The 24711-nt window shown below is 40.2% G+C and overlaps 1 protein-coding gene across 1 annotated transcript in view; it reads right to left on the reverse strand.

Annotated features, from left to right (window-relative positions):
• ror1 (receptor tyrosine kinase-like orphan receptor 1) overlaps window positions 1-24711 on the reverse strand; it is a 155819-nt gene that overhangs the window by 32564 nt on the left and 98544 nt on the right. Inside the window, exons 2-4 of the mRNA XM_034702235.1 lie at window positions 19728-19790; window positions 11155-11445; window positions 10864-10897 (exon numbers count right to left, since the gene is read on the reverse strand). Coding sequence (XP_034558126.1) covers window positions 10864-10897; window positions 11155-11445; window positions 19728-19790 — 388 coding nt within the window. The remainder of the gene's footprint in view (window positions 1-10863; window positions 10898-11154; window positions 11446-19727; window positions 19791-24711) is intronic.

Here is a 24711-nt window from a genome sequence, read left to right on the forward strand (position 1 = left end):
TGACAGTCCCCACGTGTGTGAATGTGTGTGTGTGTGTGTGTGGGGGGGGGGGGTCTGTATGTGTGTGTGAAGCCCCCTGACCTGAGCAGCATTTAGCAGAGAGGCATCCAGCCTCCGTGAGAGGGGCTGTGATGGGATCTCTGGTTTCAAACAGTGTCAGCGCCCTGGGACCGGGCCATGTCAAAGGTTCTGTCCCAGATGAGTCATATTAGGACCCTGATCCCCAATCAATCAGCACTGCGCTAAAAGAATCCACAACAAGGTGGCAATTAAGACCCACTGAGGGCTTAGCTAAACACATGTGAGAGATAGGGTTTGTAAGAGGAACTGTGTGTGCAATTCTTTCACTCTGTGTTTTATGAAGTGTGCAAACGTGTTACTGCGTGTGTGTGTGAGGGTAAATGCTTTCTGAGACTGAAGGGGGAAAATGCCAGTCTACTCCAGATGTTGCAGAAAAGGTGGAAAAAGTCTCAGTAGGCTGCCTCTCTTTTTCCTGGTGTGACTAACAACACTTCTGGTGTAAAAAATAAATATCATAATATCAGCAAACCCTGATTGGATGAAAGTTACTGGTATTTGACAGTCTGGTCACATATATTTTATCAAATCAATCTGTGGAGAAGAGTCCTGCCCATTTCACCTCTACCTGTTGACACTGTGGCAAAAATGTTAATTTCTGGTAGCATTCCACATCGGTAACCATTGAGACAAAAACATTAGTTTCTGTCGTCAGTTCTACATCATTGTCCTGCTCACCCTGTTGGAAGTCTAATATGCATAACCACCCATTCACTATACATTAGGGATGTAACGGTATTGTAAATATTGCGGTATCTTAGTTTCAAAATTCTCAAAATAATGCTGTGGCATGTGACGGTATCAAACAGGAACTCGGAGTAGTCCTGCTAGTGTAGTTTTTTCTGGCGCTATTGAGTGGGCCAGTCTGAGAAGCAAACTGTTTGCAGACACTGCCAGACCGCGATCGTCTATAAATTGGGGAATACAATTAATATGAGAAGCAACTTGATGAATAATCACCCGGAAAAGATTCTTGATGTGAAACCAAGAAGCCAAGAGGCCAAACAGTTAGTAATACATGTGATTAGAACATTTGAGCATTATGCTTGTGTTCAATTACAGTAACTGTGTTTATCCTTATAATTCCTGGCACTTAATTTTCCACACTATGACATTTTTTCAAAGTCATCTTATTTTTTGACAATACCGCAATAATTCCGTACCGTGGCCTTAATACCATGACAATATCGTACTGTGAGACTTTGATATCATTGCATCCCTACTGTACATTATCCCTTAATTAATGGACTCACATATCAGACAGTCCTAGCCTCTTTGTCTCTAATGAATTCCTTGAATAGATTCATCTTGAGGCATACATTTTACAGAGAAAGTTTTATCCATTTCCATGTTTGGAAGTTAACAGGATTACCGAGCAATGTGAGAACACTGTAACTGATACTGCTAAAGTTATTATTTGAGAAAACTCAATCTGTGCAAAGCCTCTTTTTGGCAGATCCAAAGAATTTATCAAAGAGTCTCAAATACACTTTCTCTTAACAAAATCCCAAATTGAAACAAGTTAAGCAGAAAAACCTGTGTTAGTTTGCATATGTAGAGAGCTAAAGTGGATCAGTATGTGTAAAAGGAGGCAGTGCATCCAAAAAATAAGAGGGCCTGTCATCCCCCAGACTGAAAAGGGTGAGATGCTTGCGGTGTGGAGCAAATCATCATCAGTCCCGGCCAGCGTCTGAGAACCACAGCCGTGTTGACACTGGCACTGAGGTGAGGAGAAGTGAAACCAAAATACAGAGTTTCTGAATGCAGCACCCACACACACACACAGGTTCACAGTCTGAGTTAAGAGCCTATTGTGAGAAAAAACAGCACACTCTGTTTTCTGAGGGCAGACGGACAGGAAGACTCGGTTTTATGTTGGACCTAGGTGTAAACCAACATATCTCTCTGGCTTAAGTTTTTTTGAGATTGAAACTTAAAACCATAATAAACTTTTGGGCCTCATTTCAGATTCTACACCTGAGAGTGGGCGTGTTATCTATGAAATATGCAAACCAAACTATACTACATTTTTCCATCTGTTGACAACCTGTTAGTATGAGTCTTTTTGTTATCCATCAGGTGTGGTCATGTCAAATCCTTGTTTCTGAACTTTGGATCCATCCTTATCCTGGTTTTGAGAAACTAAATTACTACCTGGAGTACTATAATTGAAACCAGAATACACTGGCATGTAATCAGTTTATTCAAGTTTTGTTATTTTGGTTTATAGGGAAGACAGCAGGAATACAAGGCGGAACTGCACAGATGATCACAGACCTGAATACCTTCATGATCATCTATAGTAGACACAAGGAAACAGATTTACCATGCATCATGTCAGCATGATAGCCTGATTAAGATGAAAACCAGGATATGGCTAAAACATGAATACTGTGGAGCAGGTCTCACAAACATTTAAAGTTATAATCACGAGGTTTTCTCGACAATAAATGACTGTCAGCTTTACATCCGTTGCTGAATGAGTTCAACACAACTGTAAATGGACCTATGACCCAGTTATCAAAGCCCTTGCTTTAGCAGTATTGTTTGGTATTATGAAATTGATGCTGATTCAACACATCCAGAGAAAGTACAAGCTGTGTCCATCACTCCGTAGCAGCTGGTTGGCTGGAGACACTCGGCAGAAGCAGTGTTTTCCCTGGTCTGTTGAGAGGCAAATTAGCTGAACAAACTATGACAAGATTGATGACTTGAGACTATGAAATATCAAAAAGAAAAAAAGAAAAACAAGAAAAACAGAAATTCAAAGAAAAAGAAACAAAGTTGATGTTTAGACAGAGATATAAATCTAGCTGCAAGGACAGCGTTTGGATCAATGTTAAACCACTCTTACTCTTAAATGCTAAATATGATGCCATGGCCAGCATTTTGTAAGCTAAACTTAACTGTGAATCAGCTAGCTTGGCCCCAACCAAAAATAACAAAACCCACAAGAATCTCTGAAACTCATAGATGTTGATTTTGGAATCTGCATAAATAGACTCACAACACCACTTTGTTTCTTTATTAGAGTAATGATCTGAACTACATTTTGTGCACAGGTCAGTGATCACTACCAAAACAGCTGCAGAGTACCCTGAATGTGAGGAAAGGCTTTGAATACTTGATCACAATACGTGGCAATAACTGATGCCGTTTGAAGAGGGAGGAGGAACTGACAGGGAGTTGCCCCTGTGGGCTGGTTATAATTGATATAGTTTGATCGCAGTGTATTGATAGCAGACATTTACCTTACACAGCCCTTTATTTATGCCACACGAGTGGAGTATAAATACCGATGTCAGTGGATGATTAGTCAGCTTGTTTTTCGCCCGACGGTCTAGATCTCAGGAGGACGACGCAAAACATAGCTGAGAGCAAGAATATTTGTAATGGATCCCTTAATTAATTATCCCAGGTAAGAGTTAAATTGCAGCTTAAGTAAATGTTTTGACATGCTGGCACTGAACTGATGTGGATTCTGAAAGCTTTGCTGATTTTTGCCAGATAAAACCCGCTCTGCGGCGTCTTTTCATCCTCCTTCACTCAGACCCAGAGGGCACAGATAGTGTAATTACCTGATCTATAATAAATCAAATACTGATCACACAGACGATGTAAGTACGAGTCTTTCTCAACAGCTGCTGGAGAAGATGAGAAGAGATGTTTAAGGGTGTCAATAAATCTAATATTATTACAGTACAGCCACATTTTAGTGCCAAACACTTTATCAACAAGTCAGAGCAAGCTTCAACTTCAACTCAGGGTGACAACTTCAAATCATTACACATTCTGGAAACTACTTCCGTAAACCAATTTGTCAGTCAGCTCATGCAGTGCTGAAGAAAGGACACACACGCTACAGTCAGGACTATTCAAAGTCAAAATTACTCCATGATTATTTAACCCGTGCTGGAGATCTGACTGCACAAGTAGATGTCTGCAGGGCTGACAGCAGCTCAGGCCTCATGGTCCTTGTCACGTCAACTCAAAACTTATTCCAGTGTGTTGACAGCTGGCTAATTATAGAGCCATCCTATATGTGCTCGTTCCTGACTAGCCATACACACACACACACACGGATACATGGACATACACCGATCACCCATAACATTATAACCACTGACAGGTGAAGTGAATAATATTCAATAACTCTTTTCAATGACAGCTGTCAGTGGGTGGGATAAGTTAAGCAGCAACTGAACATTTTGTTCTCAAAGCTGATGTGTTAGCAGAAAAAATGGGCAAGTGTACCTTGGACTTTGCCCCGAGACAAACTGTGATGGCTTCGTCAGAGCATCTCCAAAACTGTAGCTCTTGTGGGTTGTTCTCATTCTGCAGAGGTGAGTAAATACAAAAAGTGGTGCAAGGAAGGAAAACCAGTGAAACAGCAACAGGCTCATGGGCAGCCAGGGCTACCAGGGCTACTTAGTGTGTATGGGGGGGGGGGGGCTCAAACTGCTGAAAAAAGTGAATACTGGTTCTAATGGAAAGGTGTCAGAGCACACAGTGCATCACAGTTTGTTGAGTATTGGGCTGCATGTTATGGGCACGAGCACAAGAACTGGACCATGGAGCAACAGAGGAAGGTGGCCTTGGGAAACATGACAACAAGCTCAAGGTGTTGACCCATCCTCCAAACTCCCCACATCTCAATCAATCATGCATATGTGGAATGAACTTTAGGATCTGCTGCTTTCAGAACACCTTCAGAGGTCTAGTGGACTCCATGATTCATTAGGTCAGGGCAGTTTTTGACCCAGGCCTGAGGAGAAGGGGGCCTACATAATACTAGGCAGGTGGTGATTATGTTGAAGCTGATGGGTGTACAAATTGCAAGAGAAGTTAAGCTGTAGGTATGTCAGTACTATATCACTGTCAGAGCCTCTGAAAACTAAAATACACTGTAGCTTTTTGACTATGTCAGTTGGGTTTATGTATACATTAGTTACCATCTAAAATAATTAGGAATCTGCATGAATACAAAATCGAATAATGTCATTTAAGTTCTGGCAATCACCCTAAATGTGTGACCTCAGGTGGCGTATTTTTTAAGCAGCACTTATTTTACACCCAAAACTGGGTTCAACTTTTAAGCTATAAATGCGTTTTACAATCTGAAGTGAAACTTGGACTTGAAACTGATGAGAGAAGTAATAAAGAGTTGTCAATCCAAACAAGATCGGAAGGTCAAAGTAATTGTAAACTCTGCTTAAAAGTAACAAAAAAGTCTGACTAAGGCCTGAACTTAAGCTTTTTCTTTGTACACTGTCACAAAAATAAAAAGATAAAGGTGTAAATCACAGTAACACTTAGGGGTATGTGTGATAGTTGAAGCTCAGAGAGTAGAGTTACTGTCAGCCAGGCAGAGAAGAGATTGATCTATTGGGATCTTTCAAGGGAAGGTAATGAGGAGAAGAAAAGCATCTTCCAACATTTTTTTAAGTAACGATTGTTGAAGAAAATGGCAGGAAGTTAGAAGATAAGCTAAGGGTCAGAAAGGTTAAAACATAGACAAAAAAAAGACACAAGAAAGAATAGGGCTGAGAGAAATCTGGTCTCTGTTAAACCTGTCCTCTTTATTCTCCTGCACAGAGTGGGCAGAGAAGAGAGCAGAGAGGCACGGTGGAGGGAAAGAAAAAAAAAAGGGAGCTATTTTTGTAATTGCTTTTTTTGCCAGTGCTGAGAGAAAAGCGGCAGGGAAAGTTTTGAGAAATTTAAACAGCCTTGACAGCCAGGGTGTAGTGTTATTAATCTTTTCAAACAGGGAGAAAACCCTGATATTATAAACACAGACAGGCTCTGAGATCAGCGGCAGCGTTGCAGAAAGTCTGTTTATTGCATGTGTCAGATTAAAAGAGACTTCTACGTCCAGGAAGTCAACACGTTCAGAAACAGAAAAATCTGATGTGTTTTGGAAATCAAATGAGTTATCCTGGAATAATAAAGTCACAATTGGGAGCAGAAAAAGCTGTCATTGTCTTTATTGTTAATATTACACACTGAGCGGCCATGCAACAATATTTACTTTTATTTAGAGTTGTATTTCTATATAAATAAATGTAACATTAAGATTCCAGGTTTTGGTCTCCACCATCAACGAAAATAAGATATGCTCATGAAAAACACAATCCCTTGGATTTCCAAGTCATTAGATAAAAAACCTAATAAAGATCTTTGGTTTTGAAACACTACAATTAATTAATTTTGTTCACAATTTTACAAATGAAATGTCTGACAGACATTAAGCGACCAAAAGTCAAGTCTAGTTCAGTTTCAGTTCTGCTAGTCCGCCCCAGTAAAGATCATATCAATCCTTTTGAAAGGTTCAGTTGTAAAACTATACCAAGAAGAGGAAAAATTAAAGACAGAAAGAGAAGGTAGATCAAAAAGAGAGCCTGTTATAACGTCATGGACAGTTTGAGTCTGCTCTGTCAGAGTGTTAGCAGTTTGCATGCAGACCTCAGTTTGGAGTTATTAACTGCCTCTGATCTGAGCTTACAGCTAAACCTCCCGTCGCCTCCACACAGCTAATCACACCTGAATAGCGACGACCCCGCAGACCTCAGGAATCAAAGAACAACATGCAACCCTCAGTGTTAATGGTGCCGACCTCCTCCTCCTATCCTGCTAACACTGTTTTTCTTTCACTCCCCTCTCCCTCCCACCGTCTCCATTGTACACTTTTTTTTTTTCCTGCAAATGAAGAAGTGTGGCAGCGTACAGAGAGAAACAGAGAAAGTTGGGGGTCGCACTCTGGCAGGCGGGACTTTTTCCCCTCAGCTTATGTTTGTTCTGGCCCTATTAAAACATCTCCAAGGAGAAGAGTAAAGGAAGGGAGGGGGGTTCATGAAAGGAGGAGAATGGGGAGAAGGAGCATGGGCACGAGTGTAAAAGAGGACGCTAAGCTTGTGTCAAGAAATCACATTTCTGAATCCGACACTTTAAGACTGAACTTGAGTTATATATTAGACACAAAATTAACGACAGTGACTTTAATTACACTGCTCTCAGACTTAAATTAATTTGGAACTCCTGTCCTCATGCTCCTTTCTCCTCCTTCCTGATTAGATATGTTGAATACTTAGGTGTCAGGAAGCTACATTGTACAAAAGCTGTCTAAATCACCAGTGAATTCCTCTAACTGTCAGCTTTTAGTTTCTTGTGGCTATTCTTTAAAACTCTGAATTACCCCTGCACACACACCATACACCCTACACACCACAGAGTGTATACTTTAGCCAAATGTAGAGGGGAAGGAAATCAGAGCACAGAAAGAGACAAAGGCAACACTATAGACTTGAAGTTCATGTTATGTTCAAGTTCAACAAGGTGGGTGGCAAAAAGTTTTCCCCCAGTTCTGAGAGTAATGTTTGTGGCTTAGAAAGCGGAAGTCACAGCGCTCTCTGTAACACTCCCTGCTGAATATCAAAAAGATGGAGGGTAAAAAAGAACCAGTAGGGAAGCATGCAAATTGATATATAATCAACCTACACCGCTGACCTGCTGGACCAGATGTCTTTCTGAAAACTTTTACTCAAGCAGCATAAGTTTTGACATTAGAACAGCTGGAGCATGAGGTAAGCGGCTGCAGGTCATCACGTGTCATCATTAGTTGACCCTGTCTTCTTGACGGCCTGCCACCTGACTTTACAGCTAATAAGCAGTTTGTGGCACTAATGATGAGTAGCAGTGATGATCAGCCCCCCACCACCACAGCTCTGCTGCCGTCAAAGGAGGCCCCTGTCTATTTAAATGAGGTCTGTAATGACTGTAATGTGACTCAAGATTGCTTGTCTGTCTCTGGTGGACTGCAACACTTTCCTCCTCAAGCTGGCAGGAAAGAAAACACAACTAGAACTAAATTCAAGCATGTGTAAAGTGTGACGTAGAGTCTGTCCAGCATGTAAAAGCTGTACCAACAGATGAATGACTGAATGGGTCAACTACGGACGGGCACAAGGGATCAGGAGGCACCCATTCCAGGGCCTCTATATAAAGGGACTAACATTGAAAACATAAAGCAAAGGTATACAAAATAACTACAAAGTGACATAAATGACAACGTATACAATCATTAAAAGACTACAAGAGACTCCTTAAAACTATAAAGACACCCATAGAGTTCAAAAAGAGACAAAAAAGACAAAATAAAAAGAAAGATCCAACTGAGGCTTTACCGCAATGAGTTTGAATCTTTGAGATGATGATGATGTGGAGTTACAAAATTCTGCCAGCCATAAAAAAATCACCCATATAATCTCTTAAATCAACATGTTATTTAGCTAAAATCACATCCTGCTTTGAAACTGGATTGATTTTTCCGTGTTTGTTTTGTTTCCAATATTTTGACGTCGCCTCTTTTTGAGGCCAGTTTGTGATTTATTTTGTGAGCAAACTGTCTCATTCCCTAAACAAACTTCATTTTAGCTGCACATGAGAAATCACAAACATGTAAACAAAGGAATGGCAGAAACAGATGTTTGAGAAGGTGCACGCACACATCTTGTAAATGTGTGTTTAAGGCCATGCGTGTAGTCGTCTCAAGTCTCGAGTGGATTTAGTGAGTGTCTGATGTTTGCTCTGTGCCAGCAGTTTTGATTCACAGTACACAGCATGGAACATGGCGGCGAGCCCCGCCATAATGTCATTTGGGAAAATCATCCAGTTTAACTCCTTTGATCCTACGAGAATCAAACAAACTGAGAAAGTTCATAAGAGTTTTATCCCATAACACTGAGGAGATGTCAAAACAAAGCACAGGAAGCTCGCCAGACCCAAAATAAATTTTAATTCTGGCAGCACGGAGCTGCCAAGAACATGAAAATGTTTTGGTAGAAGGTATTCTTTCATTTTATATTGTTTGTTCTTACATGCTTCACTCAAAACCTCTCTTAATTTCATATGCATGTTCGTATTAAGCGCAGGGCCGAGGTTATTGCTGTACTTTCAGAGTGCTCAAAGCTAATTGTGTGCCTATAACAAAATATAACAGAATCAAACAGAAACAACAGAGACAGATGTGGTTCATTTTTCTTTGCTTCTTTCAGATGGCAGTAATTTAGGGAGACTGCAGTTAATCAACTATACCTAAACATAGATACATATCATGTACTGCTCTATTGCTCTGCTCTAATATCTGATTTAATGTTACTCTGAATTTAGATGAGTGGCACAAGTTTTGAATTTTAGATTTAATGTAAAAATAAACTTTTCCAAATACTTCAAGGACAATTCCACATAATCCCATGGCAACCATTTTCTCCCCACATCACGTTCATGATGGGAAGCTCAAACCCTGTCATTATGTCATACCACAGTGTTGCTGTGTCTGCAAGTCTTATGACAAATTGTTAACATTTTACTCCGTCCCAATTAATCAGCAAATAAAAATACTACGGATAATGGAAATCCAGAGAAACATCAGGCTCTTTTTGACATTAAAACAACATATGTGATAACTTTATAGCTACCAACAGCAAACGCTGGCATTCAACCACATCATTGTCAACGTTAACATTTGATAGTGTTATTAGCTTGTGTCGAAAAGGTCCATATCCCTCACTAAACATAATGTTAGCATAGTAGCCGTAATGTTAGCTAGATAAACACAATATGATCTAAATACATATTTTAGCTCGCTAAATTGAAAATAAGCTGACCTACAGTAATGTTGGCTTGCTAAGTGTTATGTAAGCTAACTGTTAGCTGACGAAACGTGATATTAGCTAAACTGTTTGCTACTTGTAATGTTAGCTAGGTCACTGTTATGTTAGTTAGGCATCAATCGAATGCTAGCATGAGCTGTTTTGCCAATGTGTTTGGTACATAAGTTAAGAATTTGTTGTGTCATGTTGAAATCTGATTTCTAGATTATCAACGTTTAATAGATGTGTCAGATTCTAAACATGTATGTTTGTCCGAAATACACAAGTAGGACACAACATTATATCATATTTTGAGCTTCCCACCATAAGGCTGATTTCTGAGGTAAATGTTAAGCTGCAGTGAATTTGGTGAAGAAACTTTGTAATAAATAAACAGTTATACAGATCACATGGTACACATTCCCACCAAGGCCTATGGCTGAGTTCGCACAGTTCTTTTTCCAATGTGAACCATGTGAGCTGTGATGGTTGGGTAGAAACAGCAGCTTAGAACATCAGAGATTTGGGATTTAAAGGCTCATATTTAAAAAATCATTTAACCACAGTAAGACCTGCATCAATAAAATAGAAAATTACAGACCACGTCTTGCAATAATGTAAGTTATTACTCAATAACATGGTGCCGAGTAATTTTAAGGGTGGATCTATGAAAGCAGGCATAAATCACCATGATAAGTAGGCCTATAAGAAATAGAAACAATATTGGACTTTCCAGCCTCAGATGGTTATGGTGGACAGTGTGTGGAAAAGTTGTAACTTGCTTTTTAATGCTGAATTACAACTTTTTCTTGAGCTTTTTTAAAAATATATATTCTTAATAACGCTTACTCCTACTGGAGACATTGTACACAGAAATTAATTTATAGAAAGAAAATATTTAGTAGTCTATCTCTTTTCCCTCTTTGTGTGATACCGTCTACACAATTTGCAAAAGGGCAGATTGTGTATGTGAGAATCCAGCCTACGAGCATGCATGAACTCTGTAGGACTCTCAAATCTATCTGCAACAGGAAAGCAACAATAATCTGTGAAAAGTGACACTGCCATGTTGCATTCTGGTAAATACAGCCTGAACAGACAGACGGAGAGAGAAACAGATAGAGGAAAAGCAACTCACGTTGTCCTCCCTGACAGAGGTGTAGGGTGTGGATCTGGAAAAGAAGACAAAGGGATTTTTTTTATTACAGGATAAACAATATTGCTCCCAGATTTTCTTCTGCAGAAGCTGCCAGGTACAAACAAGAATCATCTGAGATGAGTGCTGCTAATAGGAGCCAGATCTCCTGCAGGATAAAAAAGTAACCGTTTGTTATAACACATTCACAAACGTCTCCCCATAAAAGCTTCTTTATCGCAACGTCTGCATGACAGTCTGTCTTTTTAAATGCTTGGCTGTAACTCTTCTCACCGAATTTGACGTACAGCACGCCCATTGTGGACACAGTTCCCTGGCTGTTGGTGGCCACGCACTGGAAGTAGCCTGTGTCTGTGGTGTCAAGATTGCGGATGCGGAGGCGTGATCCGTACGGCATGGATCTGTACGAGACTCGTCGAGGCTCCTGCACTACCGGAGCATCGTTTTTCAGCCAGCGCACGGCGGGCTGTGGGAGGCCGGACACCCGACAGTAAAGCTCAGCTGTGTGGCCCAGGGAGGTGGTGATGTTGTTCATGGGAGCTTCCAGGCGGATGAAGAGGGTCCCTGGAAGATATAAAAGCACAGTTGATGAAAAAAAGAGTCAGAAAAAGGAGAGAGAGGTAGCCGAGACAGAGGAAATGTCAGAATGATTGAGAGAGAAAAATACAAAAAGAGGTGGAGAGCATTTTATTACACCAGGCCAAGAGATAAATCAAAGAACACTTACTGCACTACATCAGAGTCAGACATAAAGAGAAAAACATACTTCTGTTTGAAAAAAATAGTGGTTAAACAACTCGATATTTTCAGACACACATATTCAAAGTCTGGTTCAACAAATTATTCTGTGGCTGCCAATGTGGTGACACCTAATTTCACTTTTCATCATGGCTGTGGGATGCCGGAGGGTTTCCCCAGCTTGTGTATCAGCTTGTTAAGCAACATCACCTCTGTTGTGGGTGAAAACAAACACAAAAGAACAAAAAAAAACACTGCATATGTGAAATAAAGCCTATCAAAGCCCACTGTGTGACAATGGTGGTTTTGTAAGAAGTTACAACAGACAAAGAAAAACATTTCTGCATGTTTACCTCCAGGACCACATTTTTCCTCGAGGTGGTCAGGAAAAAACAATCTGGAGGGCCACCTAAGAGTGTAATGTGCTGGAAAAACATTGGTGTAAAAGTCAAGAAAAACCTCTGGAAAGTTCCTCTACCCCCAAACCAATCGTAGGTATGCAGATATGCTCTTGGTTTCTCAAACTGGCCAAAACCAACAAAGGAGGAAAAACACATACAAGAGGATCTCAGACCAACTTCAATGTGTGTGAATGGAGAGGCTGAGGTGTAAAAAAAAAGAGGTAAACAGTTACTTATGCATGGACACACACACTCATTAAGATACTTCCTAATACATGCTAGTTCATCTATTAAGGGAAATAAGTTCTTACGTGGACTTATTTCACAAATCAAACAATATATATCTGATTTATGATTTCTAAGGTCACAGGTTTTATTCCGGCCTCGGCCATTTACTGCATGTCCTCCCCCACTCTCTACTCCCCACATTTCCTTTCTCTTTTCAGCTGTCCTGTACATTAAAAGTGAAAATGCCCCAAAATATATAACTTTAAAAATCCAGTCTCTCTCTGTCTCTATCTCTTTATCCCTTTGTCTGTATGTAAGGGTGCACAGTATACTTGGGGAGTAAAAATGTAAGTCAACCACAAAAAACTAAAACTGCCATCAAATAACTTTGGTAACAAGAAAAAAACATTACAGTATTTCTGCACCTGGTACTGTTTACGTATAGGTGATATAATGTGTGAATCTGTTTTGAACTGCACCTGTCAGGTGGTTACTATTCAATGCATTATTCATCATATGATTGGTTGCCACAAGAACTCAGATTGGCAGTAAATAAAAATAACTACCAAGGTCGACCGAAGTGCTTTACAAAGCTAAAAGGTGTTGGGCTAACACCGTTCTCAACTTGGAAGATAGACAGAAAAGAAGAGACAAGTTTTCAGCTACAATTTAAAGATGATTTAAAACCTTCTAGAGTGAGGACAGAACTTTTTGAAGTAGTAAACTGTTTCTTTAGTCAGGGGCAGTTACTGCAAAGACACAGTCACCTCTGGTTGTCAGCCCAGTGTTAGACATATTCAGGAGCGGCTGACTGACTGACTCCTGTGCTCTGACTGGGTTAGGAACATGGGCCAAAGATTTCCTTTAATTTGAAGTCATCTTTTAACACAAACTCTACAATAGATTCATACAAATGAAGATGAATAAAAAGACGGTTAATGATGACGACTGCAGCAACTGCACTGAATGATCACTTGTCACAGCTTCAGACAGGCCTGGTTTAAATTGTATCAGTTCATGCTATAACAAGATTCCTAGAAATTCCTATAAGTATTATTACATTACTGAGGTTGTTTGTGTTGATGCTGAATGGAAAACAGCCACACAGTCATGAGTCTGAAATACCTCCACATTTTTAAAGTATGTGTCCTTAAATCTTATTCTATAATGAATCTGTTTTAGGCTGATATACCTTTGAGTTGTTGCATGGTAAAAACAAAATACTACAGCTGTCTAAAGCCAAGCAGACTGTATGGATAAGTCACAATATCAACCCAAGTTGCCCAAAACCTCCTGCAGCCAACATTGTCATGAGCTGTGTAAATGGAGTGCCTACAGTGTGTTAGCCAAGAGAAAGTGTGAGTGGTCACATTTATCTTGGCATGCCTGCTATGTATTCAAGCTTCTAATAGAGTGCACAACACACACACATCTTCACACTGTCCTCCCTAGAACTCCCGGCTTGGCACGGCAATGTGGTACTAACAAGTGTGTGACAATATGAAGAGACTCCCACTGCCGTCAGCAGCATCCTCTTCCTCCTCACTCACTTTTCATCTGTCCTCCCTCCTCTAATGGTAATGCAATGTCATACTTAACTTATCCACTTTCATTGTCCCCCCTTTACACTTCCCTGTCTCTCCCCTGGTGCTCACTCCTCCACTTTTGGCAAATCCAGATGTATAAAACATATCACACTCAGGTGTATGAGAGAGAGATTTGTTCCATAGAATTGGAAGATACTAGCCAGAGAGCTTGTTGTTAAGCAGGAAGCAGACTCAAGAGGCTTTTTTTAAGATCCAAGTGGACTTTTTTTTAATCTGCTGTCAGGAAATGTGAAAAAAGAAAACCTTGTGAAAACTATTTATGAACAAAATTTGACTGATAGTGAATCTCTTAATAGTGCCAGCACTAAAGTCAATTTCTGACCACCCCCCTCTCTGGAACAGACACCTGAACATATAGTGACTACATCTCTACTTTGCTTTCTGTCTAGCCAGCACTACACACAAGCTTAAGAACATCGAAGGTACTGACACAGACCACTGTGTGCTCACTGACCGCTTTGTAATTCCTGGTAAATAGATTACCAACATAAATTTAATCTATAACACATAATCAGTGTCTTAATAAGTCTGATATAATTATAACTAAGACGAATTTTGTGACTGACAGGAATGCAAAAGGCACAGCTGAGTAGGTGTGTAGCTGAGACTGAATGAATGGAAATATTAACTCTAGCAGTCTCTGGACTTAATTTAGGTCTCTCGATAACCTTTCGAAAGATAGCTAATTTACCAATGTTGGGCTTTATTTTTCCATTTAATCTGTCTCGTCTTACTTGTTTACTTTCGTAATCACTTTAAAGGTCATACAACAAACAGAGGAGTACTGAAATAGATGACCAGACTCTGTGTCTGTTGTCTCAAGCATACAGCCAGTTCCATGTAATAAGGTCATGCTGTCATTAAACTTATTTCTGATTTCTTTTAGTAGTTTGTTTGTCATGTAACACGTGTATCATGCTAACCAGTGTCACTTAAACATATACATATTATTATTGTTAGTAATTAACAACTGCAGGCCTTAGTTTTAACCTGGTGCACTGCCCATGTGCACTGCCTATTAGCACCTGTGTCAGACTGGACCTGAAGCCGTTTGTTGCACTTACTCACATTGTTCCCTCCAGTCTAGATCCTAGCTTGTGTTGTACTCACTCTCGGGTATTCATCACTTTGGACAAAAGTATCGGCTAAATTGAGATGTATCATTGTAGTGCTGTAGCACATGAATGCTTTAATGGTTGTTTGGCCTTGCTTAGTACACTAAGAGAGTCTCGACCCACAACTGAGCTGAGCACCTGGCTAAACTCAACTCTGAGTCTTGACTGTGTTTGCCAAAGAACAGGTGTGTCCAGAATGGTAGCAAGAGATGGCATGGGCCCCTCTTGAAATCTGATTTGCCATCCCTGAAGCAATCTCAGATTCCCAAATTATCATTGGCTGTTTATTTTGTCAGAGGCTATAATAATGTTAAAATCAACAGGACTGTGATGCAACAGGCTGCCAGTAGCTTTCTTTGTTTTTTCACTGTAGCACAATTTATTTTGTCGGTGTAGAAAACATTTCACACATCTATTCCATTAGACTGGTGTGTAGGAGAGGAATCAGTCCAACATAAATGTCAGCAAACTCCTGCACACTGTCTAACCTAAACTGCGGGATGTCTAAACTGTAGTTTCTAGTTGCAGCCATATTACACTGTCAGTGGGTGGGATACGTCAGGCAGCAAGTGAACATTTTCTACCTTGAAGCTGATGTGTTTGTAGAGGGAAAACTACAACTACTACTTTTACTGCAGCGGTCGGTACCTATCACAAGTGATCCAAGGAGGGAAAACCAGGGAACCCACCATGAGGTCATGGCCGGCCAAAGCTAAGTGATGTGTGTAGGGAGTGAAGGCTCGCCTCTGTGGCCTGATCCAGAAGAACTGTTCGTAATGTTACTCCTGATTGGTTTATATTATTGCTTTGTGAGCTACTGTTTTGGAAAATGATGATGTCTTGGGTGGGTGATTCATTGATTGGTTTATTGGCTTGACTTTAATTGTGTGAAGCATTTCTGATACCTGTAGCAGTATTGGAATGTCACAAACTTAGCCAACACTCACAACAAAACATCTCCAACATGCAAACCTGACACCAATCACATCGACGGTAAATACACCCTCTTCTAGAGCATGAAGTCATTACTACAGTTGGTATATCTGTCTTGTGCATGACCGTGTGTGTGCAAGCTTACTTAACTGAGAGGGTGTGTGTTATTGCTTTTGTTTGACCTACCAACTTTCAACACAAAGTTCTGAGGGATCTGGGAGGAATCTGAGCCGAAACACAGTTACTAATGATGTGTGGAAGCAACGTCATCACGTTAATGTGCCTGTTGACTGCGACTATTTTATACAAAAACAGAAAGCCCTTCTTTTCCACTAGATAAGAGCACCCCCTTTTTAAAAGACAGAAGTGCGTCATAAAAAGTCACTTTACCATCGGCTCATTACTTGAGTTGATGGGGGGTAAGATGTCTTTTTGGGTTGTGTCCCTGCACACTTCATTAACTGTCATAATAACTGACAATACAGTTGGGAGCAGGAGACAGGGAGGACAAGAAGAGGAGAGAAGAAGAAACAATATGAGAGAAAAGGTGACCAGGAAAGAGATAGATGTCTATGTGTGTGTCTGGTTGTGATTGTCTTGTGGTGAGTGTTGTGGTGTTTGGCACAAGGAGTACAGTGAAACTCAACCCGTCGCTGCGGACTGTCCCTTTAATGTGGCGGGTGACTAAACGGTGCCCTGTCATCAGCCTGCATTTTCTCGCTGTGGTTTTTTTGTACAATCAAACACTCACACGCAGGCACACAAACATAAACACACACACACATCCCCACACCACCGCAACACACACAAACTATGCATGTCCCCAAACTAAAGATGTTACACAATACCTTTTCATTTTCTTCTAAATGTGAATTTTGGTCTACATTTAATAACACACACAGGAGGAGAGCTGTGCTGGATGTGCAGGCTGCTCCCAGCAAGAAACCTGAGCGGCTGCACAGCTAACTAAACAAACTCTGAGGATACACTTGAGGAGCTGAGACTGTAGCAATGCCAGCTACGCTAAAGGTGAATTTCATTAAAGCTGGGTCGTTCTCCAGCAGAGAAAAGAGCAAAAGGGAAGGAAGTAAAGGAAGCAAAAAACACAAAATAAAAGCGAGTATGATAAAAGCCCCAGAGAGAATGAGTTCAGTAAACTATCATCACCCTAAATTCAGCCCAGTAATGAGCCTCTTTCAGCATGATAACATCCTGCTACTGATGCACACTGATAGAGCTACGCTACCTGAATGCTGTCTACCCGGTCAATCAAAACCATCCCCCGCCTGCAGACAAAACAAGCGTCTCAATCACCCTCCATCCATCAGATAAGAAACAGATGTTAGTCACGGGACTGTGCTCACACTGGCACATATATGCAGCTGTTGTAGGTTTTTCTGTGTCATGTTGTTGTGGGAAAATTAAACTGTTGCTATGATTTGTTTGAAGCTGCCTCTTAGTTGTATTTGGGACTTTTTAAACATCCCTGATTGGTCACCATAATCCTGACTAAACTGCTCAATCATGACCACAAACTACCGTTCTACTCTCCTACTTCTTGCATGTGTGTTTAACAAAGTCTGTTTTCCTGTCCAACGGATGCTGTGGGAGCCTCGACTTTGCAAGAGATGAACCAAACATAGAAGAGAAAATGAGAGAAAAAAAAAATAAAGGTCGGGTTCAATAAAGTCTCATGGTGAGGGTCTAAGCAGGGAGTCTTCGTGGGGGATTAGGCAGATGTTGGCTTTCCAAGTTTGGAGGAAACCAGGGAGAAGGGAGGGGGGGGGGGGGGGGGTAGATTTGACAGATAACTCTGGGAAAAAGAGTTAATTATATATACAGAAAAAAGTTATGAATCTGAGTCTGTTATTCCTGAAGCACTAGAGCGTGAACAGCAGGATATGATAATCTTCAGGAGATGTGTCCATCTTCAACTCAAAATAGACTGTTTGAATAAACCGGCAGAGTCCTTATTGATAAAGCAAGAGGCCAATTACTTTATGAGGGAGAGGAAAATCAGCTTTTTTCATCTCAGTCTTTTTCTCTTGCTCCTGATTTTGGATGTGCACATTTAGTTGACCAAACATTTTAACATTATCACATTCACCATTCCCTATCAGGATAACTTTCTGAAGCCTTAGCTTGGTTAATGGCTTCTGCATGGTGGTATAATTCTCTGCTACCCAGATGAAAATAAGCTCAGGTGACAGACGGCATATCGTGGCGCGGCATGTAGGCTGCATCTGTTTAACCCATAGCAATGAGCCACCAGCACAATTACACTACCAGTCAAAAGTTTGGACACACCTTCTCATTCAGTGGTTTTTATTTATATTGATTATTTTCAACATTTTAGATTAATATTGAAGTCAAATAGGGCTATCCATTATGTACTAACCCTACCTCTGAACAACACAACTGATGGTTTCAAACACATTAAGAAGGCAAGTCATTCTACAAATGAACTCTTGACAAAGCTCAAGTTCATTAGAAACCATTCCAGGAGACCACTTCATGGGCTACTTTACAGAATCTAAAATATAAAACATATTCTGGTTTGTTTAACACTTTTTGTTAATTAAATAATTCCATACATGTTCTTTCATAGTTTTGTTGTATTTGGTGTTAATCTACAGTGTTTAAAATAATTAAAATAAATACAAACTCTTGAATGAGAAGGTGTTTCCAAACTTTTGACTGGTAGTGTTTGTGGAGGTTAACCTGCAAGGAGGACCAAAGGCTGGTGGTAATAATGTAAGCCACACTCTGCAAACCAGTTTGAAATTATTTACCTGCAGACTTGTCAGCTAGTCAGAATTTGAATTTCTCTTTAAACGACTGAAAATTAGTTACTTCAGAAAATCCCTAATTTTGCAGAGGGCATGTTAAATCTGTTTTTTTCTTTTACTTTTCAAATGTAGAAGTGATTGTTGAGCATAAAACATCTGGAGGTGGTACAGAAAATTAAGTGCAATATAGGAGGCTCGAATCGGCTCTATATCAGCTATATTTGACAGTTAACTGACCTGATGCAGCAACAGTATAAAGAGTTGAGCAGTTCAGCGTTTTCAGCACAGGAGTGTATTATATGTGTGGCACCTATCATGTCATGCTAATTTCAAGGTTTGCAGACACGTGACAAAGGTAAAGTATTATAAATATTTTCTACAGTGCACCTCTCTCTTCAAGATTGTCCCAGTCTAAACTAAAAACTTGCTCTAGCTTTTCCATAAAGCTAAAGCTAAAAGTGAAGCTAGTACTAAACTTAGAGACAATATCACAGCAATCTCAGAACACCAACTGCTTCCAAGAAGATCTGAAATTGATTTAATTGATTTTAAGAGTCTTATCAGAAGTCTGAGAGGCTGAGGCTGAGAGATGCACTGATGAACAAACCATGCAAAGTTTAATAAGGTTTACTGACAGCATCTTGAAGCTTCTGCTAAAGAGAGAAGTAAAACTAGGTCAGTGGAAATGAGTGCAATGTAGTGCACCTGTGGCTGTAACCCCATGTGTTGAGTGGATCAATGTGTCATTTGTTCTATCAATTATCCTCAATTAAAGCTTACACTGGGACAATGGGTGCTGTCTGGATAGATGAAGCCGGCCATTTAGAGAGGGTTTCTTATTTCCAACAAAGAATTCACTGTAACATCAGACAACACATGAAGGACGACAATTCAACGCAATGTGTTGATTAAATCGTAAACTTACTTCCATGCATTGCTTGAAACAGATGTGCTTACAGTTCATAGTTTTGACATAGAAATATGTCTTTTAAAGGAGAGTTAAATTGAATATTCATTGTGTTTGTGTGCTTTTACCATCATTAGAGGTGTTCCACGAGTTTGAAGCTATCACACTAGAGTCTTGGGGGAACTCAGATCCTGTAAACAAAGAAAAAAGAGAACACTGTTAGCATGTTTTAGACTTTTTGACCCTCCTGCTTTCTGTTGCTTGTTCACAGGATGCTCAGTCAACGCTGCAATAAACATAAACGTGGAAGAGCAGGTTGACTCAATAAGTCCTCTATTTGTAACCTGTGGAGTCTCCCCCTACTGGCCATGAGGAGGAATACAAGTTTCAGGCACTTCGGCACATGCCTTGCTTCAGATGCCAGCGACTTCGTCCATTTATTAAACACTGTTTGAGAGAAGCTTTGATTTACTTTGTCGTGGCTATTTGCTCAACAGGTTCAAAGGCTTCACTATGTGTAAACAGGAGGTCAGTTCAAACAAAGTGCTCGAGCCAGACTGTGCCAATAGACTGTCTTCAAATATGGAAATAAAAAACAGCAGCAGAAAGGTTGTGTATTAAAAACAAACTGTAAATACAAAATCAAACAGTGATTTCAAACCTTTCAACTGAATGCACCACAGTACTGGTGATGGCATTGTACATTCTCAAGAGGGGATCAAAGTTTTTAATGTACAACAGCGAGCCTATCAGCGAGCCATGTGGACCTAATGCTGCATTATTACCAGCCGACGACAGAGCGGCCCTCTGCTTTTCATTACAGGAGAGAGGAGGCAGAAAAATGGGCTTCAGTGTGCGCTGCCGCGGGTCATAAGTTGATTCCTGACAAATGAAAAGGCCTGTGCTGGACTTCAACATGCAGGAATGACAAGGATGGAAGCTGAAACAGTTTTATCTTTGCTGATTCTTTGGACACCGGACATCTGACAAACGCTATCCCACGCTTACAACAAGCCATGCTTTACAGGCTAATGCAATATGTGTGTACATGTATATCTGTGCAGGCTGGGATAGTTTCACATGATTAATGAGTTCAAGGCTGCCTGCCAACTACAGGCATGTATCTTACATTCACAATGCCATGCAAAAACACACTAATACACAAATATACACACACATTTCTCTGCAAAGCTTCTTCCCTGCACACACTGGGCCAACATGTGTTCCAGGAACAAATTTAAAACAATGCTATTTAGGGATTGTATGTGAAGCATCAGGATGACAACCTGGGTGTGAGGAGAGAAAGTGTGCAGTCAAACAGGACCAGGCGCCTCACACAGGGTCATGCTAATTGGGTGATAATGTGTTGTTTCACGCATGCTGTGTCAGGACGGTAACGACTTTGTGGTGGTGCTTGTGAAATGAGCTGTGTTAATGAGCAGAGCTTTGGGCCTCTGCACCTGTTAGCCAGCGAGTCTGGAGGCCCGGAACAGGCTGACAACAACAGGCTGGTACTTTTATGAGTTGTGGTCAAGATTGTAACAAATATGTGGCAACCCTGTCGGGCTGATATGCAGTGGATTTAAGGTCTATTGAGTTGTGTTACAGGATCAGAAATGATCTTTTATGTAGCGAGTCTTGGCCACAAGGTGAGTCTAAATTCTCTCGGTGTTCTGGGTGGATGGGCTTGAAGAAACACAGAGCTCTTGTGGTTCACAAAGGACAGAAGAGAGGGGGGAGTTGCAGCTCACTAGCTTGGCTAACGCAGAGCTATTCGAGTGCAGCCAGGTGAGAGTTTAATAGAGGGGCTGGACATGGGAAAACAAGGAAAGGGAACAAGGAAAGGTGAACAAAGAGGAAGCTAATAAATGTGACATGGAGTCAAATTTTGAGAGATTTTCTGTTTGCTTCTGAACTCTGAACAGATTATTTTTGCAGGAATAAACCTTGACACTTGTAATTTTGTCATGTATTGATTATTTTCAAGATGATTTGATTGATCCTCAATTCTATGAAAGCCCAGAAACTCTGAAAAGATCGTCGTAGTTTCCCAGAGCCTTAAGTGATGACTTCACAGTGCTGGTTTGTCTAACAAGCTGTCCAAGGCCAGAATATTCTTCTTTTACTATCATAAATAAAAATGAAAAGATGCAAACTCTAAGAGAAAAGCACATTTTATGACATCAGAATGAAAAGTAACTTAATCAACTGCTGGAATACTGAAAAAGACTGAAAATACTAAAGCGAGAAAACTAAAAACTGAAGTCATTAGATTTTATTGACTTTTGCAAAGAAGACAGTTGTTGAACATGACTCATTTCTCCTCTACTTCTCTCTCTCTTCCACTTTATATCTCCTCTATTTAGGTCACATCTGTTAGCTCTCTTTCACTGAGACAATCATGAGGAATATCTGGGATGAACTGCCGAGTAATTTTGAGATTAGCTTTCTAATGTTTCCCAGAAACAGAGGGAAGCAATTGTATTACGCCCATTTGTTAATGAGGGGCTAAAAATAGTCAGCTTCACAGCGCCTGTGTCACTTTAAATCAGCAGTTTTTTCAGTTCTGGTTCCGGCCCTGATTGGATTATGATCCTGGTTCTGATGGTCGGCCATATGCATACTGTGCATATTTTAACAATGCAGGTGTCATTGCATAAATCACTGAAAGCATCAAAGGTTTACATGACAGTGGATTTTGTTAGAGCTGAATTACCCACTCATACTTGTAGAAGTTGAGCTGCAAAAGGTCTTACCTCAACGTGAGGCTGCAGTTCGCAACTTATTTCCAATCATGAGTCATCACTGGTCTTTATAACTGTGCCACTTTCCTTGAGCAGCTTTTGAAGCCTTAAGTTCACCAAATCTGAAGTGCTGAAGTGGAAGATCATTCAATCGTCATATAAATGGATTTGACGTGAGATTTAATGGAAAGGAAACTAATACTTTGAGTTTGAGTATGGTCTCCTTGTTGAGGATGTCATTTATATTTGAGGCTGCTAAAGTTGCCAGATCAAAGAATACTAATATGGTTCCATTTGGAAGATAATGAAACTCTATTTATGTTGCTTTTTATGCATGATAACTAGGTGGCAAATTATTTACATATCAGATCAACTGCAGACACCTGTACAGTATGCATAGATTATAAAGAAACAAACAATTTAGAACCGTTTGTGAACCGTTTGTGAACTGACACCATCTCAGTCTATTAGATTTTTCATTAAAAGACAATCAACTTAACAGTTAAAAACCTATTTTTTAAAATATATTTTCCACTAAGTAGAAGATCAATCTTCTTTTTTCAGCTGAGTGCCAGTCATTTGGTCTCCTGGTGGCTAAATATACTGTAAATGCTTAGCATGAAGGTGCCTTTAAGAAGTCTAGACATCAAATCTCCACACTGAAAATTCCATGAGAGCAGCCTCTAATCGTCATCCAGCTGTGTTTGGCTTCCGATGATAAATATCAAGCAGCAACATGAGCTTAACCTCTGTAAAGCGACTTCACGGTGACAGCAGCATGCAGGAATTAGGGCAGAACTTCAGGATTCAAGGCATGGGAATAAGAGACGTGTTGTAAAGTGAAGGACAGCATTAGAAAATGAGAAGGGGTTGAGCCCCGCAGGGTAAAGCAACGCCAAATCAGAAATGTTCAATTTGAGTGGTTGTGCATAGCAACTAATATGCTGTTTTATGGTCCAGAGGCTGTGTTGGAGCCAGGCTGGTTGGTGTGGTGAGTGAGGATGATGTATGAGCTCTCCCGCTCTGTTATTAGGGCCTCTCCCAAGGTCCTCTTCCTCCCCTATTAGCTGGATAACTGACCTAACTCTGGGGTTATCTGGCAGCAAAGCAAACCCGCCATTTTATCAATAAAGCTATGTAATATTTCTGTCTTAAGGAGGTGAAAGATAGATATGTTTTTAAAAGGAACATTTAGGAAAGATAACTATTTCCTTCTCCATTTTTTCTTCAACAGATTTTTTTCCATCCACTGATTGCCTGAGACCAGACTTATGAATGTGCAAACTCCCTCTATTCCTCTGATTCCCCTGACAATGACAAATGAGAAAACATTTCCTCAAGTCAAAAATGACCAAACCAACCAGCAAATCAGAGCCATGATGGAACTGTTGTTGTTGACAAGTTATTGTAAATCATTAAGCTCTGTGTTTAAACTAATGAGGACAATTATTCCACTTCATCAGGGGGCCCTAACAAGTCTCCCATTACTCACATGCTTGTACAACATGCTGATGCACCTGTACTGACAAGGACCAGGTCAAGAGATCAGTTTACTCCTGCATTACATTCTCTAGATTCTAAAATATGGAATGAAATGTACCTACAAAACTCTTGGTGAGGTAACATTATTCTACATCTTGTTTGCCTATTACACCATCATAACACTGTAAAACTAATTTGTGTTACCTGCAGTCCCTCCCAAAAGTAGTATGGGAGGCAGAGCTCTCTATTGTGAACGGCATTCCTCCTTGGAATCATAAACCAGTTTAAGATTGGGAGACAGACACCCTCTTTAGCTTAAAACTTTCCTTTTTGATGAGGCTCATGGTAAGGGCTGGCTCAGGCTTTCTTGGACCAACGACTGCTTATGCTGCTATAGACTCAAATTACCTGAATTAACTTGACACACCAAGTTAGTCTCTGTTCTGAATCTCTACACATTCATGTCCCATTCATATTGTTACCAATTTGTTGTAACCCTATGAGTTCCTATGTCCAGTTCAGGTTCCCGTAGATTATTGTTGCAAACTGTGTCATGATATGGAAGTGTTTGACTCCCACTGACATGATCATTAATATGGGTCGTATTTCTGTTAGTATTATAACTACCATTAGTGTTGCCTACAGGTCTCTCTGTCATTCTGGATCTGCTCGATAAGTGAACTTTAATATATATAAAAAAATATGGTAACCTGAATCGACCTCTCTAAACCTGTTTTGCATATAGGCAACAGGTCCACTCGATAACACACATCACTTTTAGACTGAACTCCAGGATGGAGTCAAGCTTCATTGTAAACAGCTATTTCCTCTTTTAACTGATTGTGCAGTTAAAGTCAATAAAAAAAGAATAAAATAGAAAGTTGAT

The sequence above is a fragment of the Notolabrus celidotus genome, chromosome 2 (assembly GCF_009762535.1).
Source record: "Notolabrus celidotus isolate fNotCel1 chromosome 2, fNotCel1.pri, whole genome shotgun sequence".
In the NCBI taxonomy this organism is placed as follows: domain Eukaryota; kingdom Metazoa; phylum Chordata; class Actinopteri; order Labriformes; family Labridae; genus Notolabrus; species Notolabrus celidotus.